Source organism: Euleptes europaea, chromosome 10 (genome assembly GCF_029931775.1).
Source record: "Euleptes europaea isolate rEulEur1 chromosome 10, rEulEur1.hap1, whole genome shotgun sequence".
Lineage (NCBI taxonomy): Eukaryota > Metazoa > Chordata > Lepidosauria > Squamata > Sphaerodactylidae > Euleptes > Euleptes europaea.
This window is the reverse complement of record NC_079321.1, coordinates 45868630-45879144: the sequence shown is the minus strand read 5'-3', so window position 1 is coordinate 45879144 and position 10515 is coordinate 45868630. Positions and strand designations below refer to the sequence as shown.

At 45.8% G+C, this 10515-nt stretch overlaps 1 protein-coding gene across 1 annotated transcript; it reads right to left on the bottom strand.

Moving 5' to 3' along the window:
- Nucleotides 1–1947: 1947 nt before the first annotated feature.
- SDHAF4 (succinate dehydrogenase complex assembly factor 4) lies at nt 1948–10054 on the bottom strand. The gene is made up of 3 exons (XM_056856176.1): nt 10015–10054; nt 3503–3655; nt 1948–2072 (listed from the first exon to the last, which is right to left on the bottom strand). The coding sequence occupies exons 1-3, from the start codon at nt 10052–10054 to the stop codon at nt 1963–1965; spliced, it is 303 nt and encodes a 100-aa protein (XP_056712154.1). The 3' UTR covers nt 1948–1962.
- Nucleotides 10055–10515: the final 461 nt, after the last annotated feature.

The window sequence follows — 10515 nt, the reverse complement described above, 5'->3', positions numbered from 1 at the left end:
TTGCTGTGCAGGGTTTCTCTTCGGGGGCCCAGATTAGAGAACACAACCTAATTTACTATTTCCAACTCTGGTAGAGGCCAGCTTTAAGAAATAAAACAAAGCAGGATGCATAACTCCCTCTGGAGCATCAGTGGAGCTATGCACTTAATATCTGATCTGAAACCCTCTGCTCATGGGGTAATAGGTAGACTGAGTGAACTTGCATGAACAAGTTTTATTTCTAGCCATCTTCTCAATTCAAGCTCTAGCAGGCTCCCAGTAATGGCAAATTGAGGTCTTTAACAGCAGCACAGTATCATTAATGTAGTATTAAATGCATAAGCACTGAATCTTTTTATAGTCGTAAAAATATATTACCATAGTAAATGGAGACTAGAGCAATCTATTGTCTTAAATTCAGTATGTTGTGTCACATGCATTATTTACTGGGTTTGCTGTTAAGCGCAGAAAGGAATCCTATTTGCATATAAGAAATATGATCTTCAAAAGGCAGCACTTAATGACCAAAAAATTCATTCCTTGTTCAAATGGCAAAGATGCTTATCTGTTTGTAGCAGCAGTAGAAATTAAGATTAATGAAGTACAAAACAGCTTGCTTAGTGTTATCTCATTTGCATCACACTGCAGTTGCACATCATCACCGAAGCACAGAAAATAATTTGTTATCCGAGATCTTTTCCATAGAGAAAAGAGAATAAGGGCTATTAGGCTGTTTCAGTTTCTTAGTCTGTGAATACACAGAATTTTCAAACAAAAATTGTGCTATATCAGATCAAAAACTGAGGGGGTCAGGAACAAGCTCCCATACTTCTGTCATTTCACAGAATGTGGAAAACAGAAATGTTCAGGAGGGCATTTTTATAAAAGGGATTTGAACTATACTATAATGGAACTATACTATAATGGAACAGGTCAGGAGGGTGTTTTTTTAAATAAGATAATAGGATTGTAGTATATTGCAATGTTTATTGTATATATCATCTGCTTTTACTGCATTGTATTGTTTGAGTTTGCATTGTTTTCTAGTTCTGTAATCCTAGTGTTATTGCATTTTTAAAAATATTTTGTAATCCACCTTGAGTCTCAGCGAGAACAGAGGCTATAAATAAATTAAATGCATAAAATCAGCTTTATATCACAGAAGTTTCAACTTCAATAAATATTAATTTAGAAGATGTTGAGTTTCCAAACATTAGAATTAACCCCTTTCCACATGTTTAATATTTTAAAGCTTCCATCAAAAGATGCAAGCTTCTCCCACCCCATTCAGTTCTACTTTCCCCCCTAGAAAAACATTGTTTTTATTTTTCCAAAAATTGGTATACTCTCCTCAGACATTCCACCTCCAGATCCTCCAATGTGGAAAAGCAAAATGACTCATTATATGATGTATTCATACATTTTTAAATAATTAGACCAGGCACCCGCATCAAAATATGAATTTCTGATCAGAATTTGTACACTAGTAGATAAGTTTTCAAGAAAACTCTGCACTTAAATGCAAGTCAACACTCATTCATTCCTTTGATATTCTGACATAGAAGAATGACAGCATAATCCAAACGATCATTTCATTTTAGGAGTGGATAACCAACATATTCAGCATTGGGAAAACACTGGCAAAACATATTGTGGGAGGAGAATCACAACATATTTTAAGCATTTAAATATCTAGGGGGGAAAACACAAACATATAAGGATGGTAGTGGGAAATAGCTTGGCTAGAATTTTTCTGTGTGAAGGATTGTAACCTTAGTAAAATTCAACCAGCCATTCGATTCACATCACCAACTCTGCAACAAGGACAATCAAAAAAGGCAAACAATGACACCTAAGCAGCACTTATGCACAGGGAGTATCCTTCAAAACTGCCATTACATAGATGCTAAAAACACATACATCCAGATGATATGTCTTTATTTGCTTAACCTTCACCCAAATATGTTAACTGTATGGAGCCATTCAAAAATCTATACAGCGTCCTTTCCGCTCCCAGTCTCCATAACGAGTTGGTTCAGGGCCTTTGGGTCCACCCTTTTCTTTTGTTGCAGGATTGATGTCATCAGGAAATTCTAGGGTACATCAAAATGCTAATAAATAGGCAGTCCTACTCAGCCATAAGACTCATAGTGTTACCATATATGCATGACACACCTACCCGTGGAAGAGAGGGGAATAGCTGCAGTAGAAATATTTTGCTATACCTCAGTGGAACAGCAGTCCTGAAGTAAAAATTTATATACCAACTTGTAAATTGAGGGTTTGTGCTAACCAAGTTTAGGCCAGGGTAACTTTGTCTGCAATCCCAAGAACACTTTTTTGGAAGTAAGCCCTATTGAATAAAGTGGGATTTACTTCAGAGTAGATCTACTTAGGATTGTTCCCTACATTGTTTTGTAAAATACAGTTTTAATGCCCCAGAATATGGTAAGAATAATAATAAGAGTTGGTTTTTATACCCTGCTTTTCTCCAAGGAGACTCAAACCAGCTTACAATCACCTTCCTCTCCCCACAACAGACACCTTGTGAGGTAGGTGGGGATGAGAGAGTTCGGAGAGAACTGTGACTAGTCCAAGGTTACCCAGCAGGCTTCATGTGTAGGAGTGGGGAAACCAACCCGCTTCACCCGATTAGAGACTGCCACTCATATGGAGTAGTGGGGAATCAAACCCGGTTCTCCAGATTAGAGTCCCCACTCTTAACCACTACACCACGCTGGCTCCTTGTAAATAGATCCTTATGCTTACACTATCAAGTCAAAACCATATTTAGAAGAAAAGACAATGAGCTGATACTTGAAGGTCCAGAATCTCTAAATATTTTATGAGATACCAAACAAGAACTCAGATTGCATCAGCAAATGAACCCAACGGAGTGAAATCAAAGACCAGAAAACAAGGATGTAGGGAAATGGATGTAAGGGAAAGGGATCTGTATATGCTTTCAAAACAAGCTTCTTTTTAGAAGCAGAATTGGTTACGTGATCCAAAGGTGGTTTGCATGTGCAGGCATCTTCCAGTCATGGAATGACTTTTACACCTCATGATGCAACACTGAAAATAATCCAAAGATATTCTTCCGCTTGCACAGGTTTTTACACAACCTCTTGCACATGTGGAAGCGTAAGATGCACTGTGCAATTTACCTAATATAGCACGTTGTGTATTTTTGTGGGTTTACAGAACATCACTAACAGCTATTTTCCTTTTGGTCATGGTTCTTTGAGTCCACCTCTTGCAATGTTAGTATAAGAAAAAAGAAACACCTCTATCATACAAGCGATGCCTGTCAGAAGTGCAGTAACTGAAAAGCTCTACAACCTAAAATCACCTTCAGATATAGAAAAATACTGTTTTTAATACTGTTAACAAAATTATTACAATAGGGCCCAAATGAATATTAAAGATTTTGACTAAAGGAATTTGCAGCATCTCTCATGACTAATCTTACCATTACTTTTCAAATGTTCATATATAACACAGAAGAAAAAAAACCACTTACTTTCTAGTGGCTCTTTTTCTGCACTGGATTGCTCTGACTCATCGAAACGACCTACAGGTAATTTTGGTTTCTTAAGCGGTTGCTTGCTGGGCTCAGCATTTCCTTTGGTGCTGAAGTTAGCACTTCCCAAAGAATTATGCAGCACAACTGACCCTATTGTGTATAAACAGAGGGTATATATTTAGATGAGTTTGAATAGAATGCCTACATTCCAAATGTTTAAATCAGCCTAAAGGAATAACAAGTAAAATTAATGCATTGAGGCATGGTCATCATATAGTGGACAGATTTAATATCCAGTATGCTTATTTCTAGGCTCAGATTTTGAAAAGGGCCTTAGTAATGTGAAAAACGACCTTGTATACAGTACAAATCTTCAACCCTACCACAGAGGACTGGAGCCCAACTGATGCTATACAATAAGCAGACCCATGTAAAAATGTGTTAGCTGTTAACTATTCTTCCTTCCTTCCTTCCTATCAAGTCACATTTGACTCATGACAACCCTGGTAAAATTTCGAAGGCAAGACAAGATCAGAGGTGTTTTCCCATTGCCTGCCTCTGTGTCACAACCCTGGTATTCCTTGGCGGTCTCCCATCCAAATACTTGCCGGGGTTGACCCTGCTCAGCTTCTGAGATCTAATGAGATCAGGCAAGCCTGGGCTATCCATGTTAGGGCATTAACACTATACACCACTGATAAAGTTCTTCCTTTTTCACAAACAAATGCAATCAGATTATGGTTACCTGTTTAAATATGCAAGGTCTTCAGTATGATTAACAAAAATGGCTTTGGAAGGAATCTAAGAAGCTGCAGTGATTTCAATGGACTTGGAAGGGTATAACCCTGCTTAGGACTGCACTGTAAGTCTGTCTAGTTCAGGGGTGTCAAAGATGCAGCCTGCGGGCCAGATCCGGCCCTTTAAGCCCAGTTATCCAGCCTGGGAGCCAGCAGCCACCCCTCCCTCCTCGCACTCTGAGCTGCAGAGCCTCTGTCTTTCTGCCTCTATTGCCCTAGAGTGCAGCTCGGCCTGCTTGCAGGCTCCCAAGGGAATGTGCACCAAGCTGCATCCACAGCAGAAGCTTTCTGATTCCAGCCCTGTCTGATCCCGACAGATCACCAGAAAGGCACAAAGCAGCCAAGTGCTACAGCTGAACTTGTCCTGCCCCCCCCTCAAAAAAAAAAAAAAAAAACCCACCAGCAGCCTGTCAAGTTTTCAGAGGAAAACCTGCAGCCTTCCTTCTTCTGTTGGCAACAGCTTCGGACTGGATTTCAATCCAGAGCAAAGTGTAATGGCTCTCCCAAATGGGTATGAAGCTGGCAGAAGCCTGGCTCATTCTGACAGTCTGTCAAATTTAGCATCGATGGCCATCCTGCTTACTCTCTTTTTGTGTTTTCTGACTGCTTTCAAAGAACTCAAGAGTCTCAAGGTGTCTGGTTGCTTCTTACCCTGGAAAGGCAGCCTGCTGCAGTTGCAGTGACACTGCAGAGTGCTTATGGTTTTGCCAGCCGTTGTCTGCAGGCAGCTTCCTGTCTCAGCAAGCAGGCAGGCTCTCTGCAGTCAATAGGACTGGAAGGTGAACTTGCTGAGGGGCAATTTTTAGGAGCATCCACATGGTTGCGCTTTTGCATGAGGCTGCCCAAAGGAAAGTCAAAGTCTGCTACTTGAAAATCCAAATCCAGCCATTGCAATTAAGAAAAGAAGGATACGGAATTGTGCTGCAAGGAAGTGTTCCCGTTCCATATGTGTAGTGTTCTCTCAAATTGCTCAGATTTAAAAAGCGAACATCCTGATTTTTTCTGGTACTTGTCTCTTAGCTATCACTATATTTTGTCAATTTGGGAAATATACTTTTCTAAAATGTTGGCACTGGGTGCAGATTTCAGGGCATTTCTCCTGGCCTCTAAATGTAATCTCTGGTCTTGCGTGCACCGCCTGATTTAAACATGATGCTGCTGGAGGCAACAGGACTCTCCCATGGGGCTTTGCACTTACACAGAATCTTGTTTAACCTGAGCTGCTACCTGTGGGTATTTATGTGCATGGCAAAGGGGAGGAACAAGTCCAGGCATAGTGTACCTAGATTATGTATATATATTTATTTTATTTATTTATTTTTCATATTTGTAGTCCGCCCTTCCCAGCAAGCCAGCTCAGGGCAGATAACATCATTTAAAAAACTATACAAACATATAATAATAACAATAAAACTGTCAATAAACCTTAAAACAATAATCAGAGATGGCGTATAAATCCTGTTCTACTGCAAGAGCCCACACAGGCAGCTGCCCCTTAGCCAAACCATTTCAAATATGTGAAGGGGGAGGGGTGGGGGAGGCCAGTACAGATGTTATTTGAAGCTGCCCTCAATTGTAGGCCTGGTGGGAAAGCTCTGTCTTACAGGCCCTGCAGAACTCCCTTAGGTCCTGCAGGGCCCTGATGTTCCTTGGCAGAGCATTCCACCAGGCTGGAGCCAGGGCCGAAAAGGCCCTGGCTCTTGTCGAGGACAGCCGTACTCTTAGGGGCAGGGACGACCAGCAAGTTCTCATTGGGTGATCTTAATGTCCTTCGGGGGGGGGTATACCAGGAGAGGCGGTCCTGCAGATATGAGGGTCCCAAGACCATGTAAGGCTTTAAAGGTCAAAAGCAACACCTGGAACCTGATCCGATACTCCAGGTGGAGCCAGTGCAGTTGGTAAAGCACTGGACGTATATGCTCCCGGTGCAATGCCCCAGTAAAGAGCCTCACCGCCACATTCTGCACCAGGCAGCCCTATGTAGACCGAGTTACAGTAGTGTAGCCTAGAGGTGACCATTGCAAGTATTGCCATGGCAGGAGAGGTAAGGACGGGAGAGATAAGGCACCAGCTGCCAGGCCTGGCAGAGATGGAAAAAAATCCGCCTTGACCACGGCTGTGACCTGGGCCTCCATAGATAAGGAGGCATCCAGGATTACACCCAGACTCCTGACGGCAGGTGCAGATGATAACTGCACGCTGCCAAGAGCTGGCAGCTGGCACCTCAACCTCAAACCACCTCAACCGAGCCACAGGATCTCCATCTTCATCAGCTTCAACCGGCTTTGCCTCAACCATCCAGTCACAGACCCCAAGCACCTGGCCAGAGTGTCTGGGGCGGAGTAAGGATGGCCATCCATTAGTAGGTAAAGCTGGGTGTCATCAGCATACTGGTGACACCCCAGCCCGAAACTCTGAACTAGCTGGGCAAGGGGGCACATATAGATGTTAAATAACATAGGGGAGAGGAACGCACCCTGCTGCACCCCACACACCAAAGGATGCCGCTGTGAAACCTCTTCCTCTAGCGCCACCCTCTGTCCCCAACCTTGGAGGAAGGAGCGCAAGCACTGATGGGCTATGCCCCGAATCCCAACGTCAGCAAGGCAGTGGTCCAAGAGGTCGCAACTGACCATGTCAAAGGCTGCCAACAGATCCAAAAGAATCAGCAGCCCTGACCCACCTCAATCCAGTTGTTGCTGGAGATCGTCTACCAGGGCGACCAGAGCCGTCTCCGTCCCATGGCCAGGGCAGAAGCCGGACTGGAATGGGTCCAGAACCAATGCATCATCCAGAAATTGCTGTAGCTGCTTGGCAACCACTCTCTCAATTACCTTGCCTAGGTATGGCAGATTGGATACAGGGCGGTACTTGGCAAGATCTCTTGGATCTAGAGATGGCTTCTTTAAGAGCAGTCTTACCACTGCCTCCTTAAGCTCCCTGGGGAAAGTCCCTGAACAAAGAGACCTGTTGATTTTTCTGAAAGCTGATGGGAGTATTTGTGGATGTATAACTGCCCACAGTGTTCATGTTCATTTTTTGTTGTTGTTCTGCAGTGGTTTTTTGGTCAAGCTGTCTTTTAGGGCTCAATAACATTTCAAGCAATACTTTGGAATAGTCAGATTTAGATCTCAGTAGAGAGATGGCTAGGAGCCCCGTGGCGCAGAGTGTTAAGCTGCAGTACTGCAGTCAAAAGCTCTGCTCACGACCTGAGTTCGATTGCGACGGAAGTTGGTTTCAGGTAGCCGGCTCAAGGTTGACTCAGCCTTCCATCCTTCCGAGGTTGGTCAAATGAGTACCCAGCTTGCTGGGGGTAAAGGGAAGATGACTGGGGAAGGCACTGGCAAACCACCGCGCAAACAAAGTCTGCCTAGAAAACGTTGGGATGTGACGTCTCCCTATGGGTCAGGAATGACCTGGTGCTTGCACAGGGGACCTTTACCTTTAGAGAGATGACTGCATTAGATTCAACAGGGTGTAATTGCTATGTGTGTCTCTATATACCCATGGTGATTAGCAAACTATAATACACACACACATTACCAGCCTTTGTGCATTTGGGATACTTTTGTATGGCCAAAGTAAACCAGATGCTAGCACAATGTAGGACCGACTTAGGGATGATGTTGTGCCATATGCTTTCTTTAAACAAGTGGCAAGATGGTATATTAGTAGAGGAGAAAGACAAAAAGCTAGATAAAATGTACTTTCCATTTACCAACTGACCTAACATATTGAACAAAATTGGTTTAGCTTACAGAGACACACATCAGCAGCATACTCAAAATAAGGTGCTGTCTGAAACCATGCAACTGCCCCCCAATGGGTTTGTGCAGAAAGGTTGTGTTAGCATTCCAACATGTCACAAAAAGTGTTGTGGTTAGGGAAGCTACCCTTTTTCTCTGCCAAAGGCACAACTGCAAAAAAAAAAAAAAAAAAAGCTTTTAAAAATAAATGTTGCCTATTTTCTTAGTGCCGCATGCTCGGAAGAACTGTTAACTTGCTAGTCTCCACTAGTTCCACAGCTGTTCAATGTTGTGGTACCTAAGGGGCATTAGAAAACTGTGACTCTGGGCAAGGTCCCAACTCACCATCTCTTGAAAATAGCTTTTAACTACGGCATGGCCAGCTACCATTTCACCACTCAACGAACCATTCACATGAACGACCCCAACCCAAGAAAGAACATAATTCATTCGTCAATTCAGCCATATAGGTTTTCAGCTGAGTCCGCTGCCTGTGGAATTTATGCCTTGAACACCCATCTTCCCTCCCTCCGCCGTTTCTTTAATTGAAAAGGCAGCGCAGAATGAGAGCTGTAGCATAGTTGGATAGTTTTACGACTGGGAAGACTCCACTGGGGGGGGGGAATCCATATCTCTCAGCATACTCACAAGGTTGCTGTGAGAAATTGGGGGGAGAAATTGGGAGCCGTCTGTGCTGCCTTAAGCTTCTCGGAGGAATAGGGTTGCCAGGTCCCTCTTTACTAGCAGCGAGAGGTTTTTGCGGCGGAGCCTGAGGAGAGCGGGGTTTGGGGAGGGATTTCAATGCCATAGAGTCCAACTGCCCAAGCAGCCATTTTCTCCAGGTAGGGTTGCCAGGTCCCTCTTCGCCACCGGCGGGAGGTTTTTGGGGCGGAGCTTGAGGAGGGCAGGGTTTGGGGAGGGGAGGGACTTCAATGCCATAGAGTCCAACTGCCCAAGCAGCCATTTTCTCCAGGTAGGGTTGCCAGGTCCCTGTTCGCCACCGGCGGGAGGTTTTTGGGGCGGAGCTTGAGGAGGGTGGGGTTTGGGGAGGGGAGGGACTTCAATGCCATAGAGTCCAACTGCCCAAGCAGCCATTTTCTCCAGGTAGGGTTGCCAGGTCCCTGTTCGCCACCGGTGGGAGGTTTTTGGGGCGGAGCTTGAGGAGAGCAGGGTTTGGGAAGGGATTTCAATGCCATAGAGTCCAATTGCCCAAGCAGCCATTTTCTCCAGGTAGGATTGCCAGGTTCCTCTTTGCCATTGGCAGGAGGTTTTTGGGGTGGAGCCTGAGGAGGGCGGGGTTTGGGGAGGGACTTCAATGCCATAGAGTCCAACTGCCCAAGCAGCCATTTTCTCCAGGTAGGGTTGCCAGGTCCCTCTTCGCCACCGGCGGGAGGTTTTTGGGGCGGAGCTTGAGGAGGGTGGGGTTTGGGGAGGGGAGGGACTTCAATGCCGTAGAGTCCAACTGCCCAAGCAGCCATTTTCTCCAGGTAGGGTTGCCAGGTCCCTGTTCGCCACCGGCGGGAGGTTTTTGGGGCGGAGCTTGAGGAGAGCAGGGTTTGGGAAGGGATTTCAATGCCATAGAGTCCAACTGCCCAAGCAGCCATTTTCTCCAGGTGGGATTGCCAGGTTCCTCTTTGCCATTGGCAGGAGGTTTTTGGGGTGGAGCCTGAGGAGGGCGGGGTTTGGGGAGGGACTTCAATGCCATAGAGTCCAATTGCCCAAGCAGCCATTTTCTCCAGGTGAACTGACCTCTATGGGCTGGGGATCAGTTGTGATAGCAGGGGCTCTCCAGCTACTACCTGGAGGTTGGCAACCCTACGGAGGAAGGCCGGAATGACAGCAGAGCGCCCTGCCCTGAATGAAACCTCGCCTCAGGAGGAACAGCAACCCGCCTACAAAAAGCCAGCCCAGCCTGGCAGCACGACGTAGCGCCGCAGCCTCCTCGCCCTCCCTCACAGGCACTTACGAGCAGCGACTGCACACCGGCCCAGCTGCGCCAGAGCCATTTCCGCCCCGCAGCCCGGAAAAGGCGGGGCCGCTCGTCAGGGTTTCCGGCCGCTCTTTCGCGCCGCCTTCGCGTCCGAGTCCGCCGCTCGGGGGGGGGGGGGCGGGGCGGCGGCGCTTTCCGGCTGGCCCTCTTGCGCGTTGTGCGCGGAGGGGGTTTGGCCTTGGCTTTGCCGCGCTCTAGACGCGCCTTTTCCCCATCCGAAGTATAAAAACTCTGCAGGGGGGCTTTTTTTTGTTTTTTGCCATTTATGCCCGGGAGGTTTGGCCGCTCTTTAGGGGTACATTTTCCCCATCCAAATTCTCCAAACGCAACAAGAAGACCCCCCCCCCCCATGCAGAGGTTTGGGAATGCAGATGGGGAAAATGTGCATCTATTGAGCGGCAGATCCAAGGCAAAACCTGCCGTGCATAAATGGCCATTGTTGAGTTTTGAGAGCCTGAATGGGAAACAGGTTCTTCT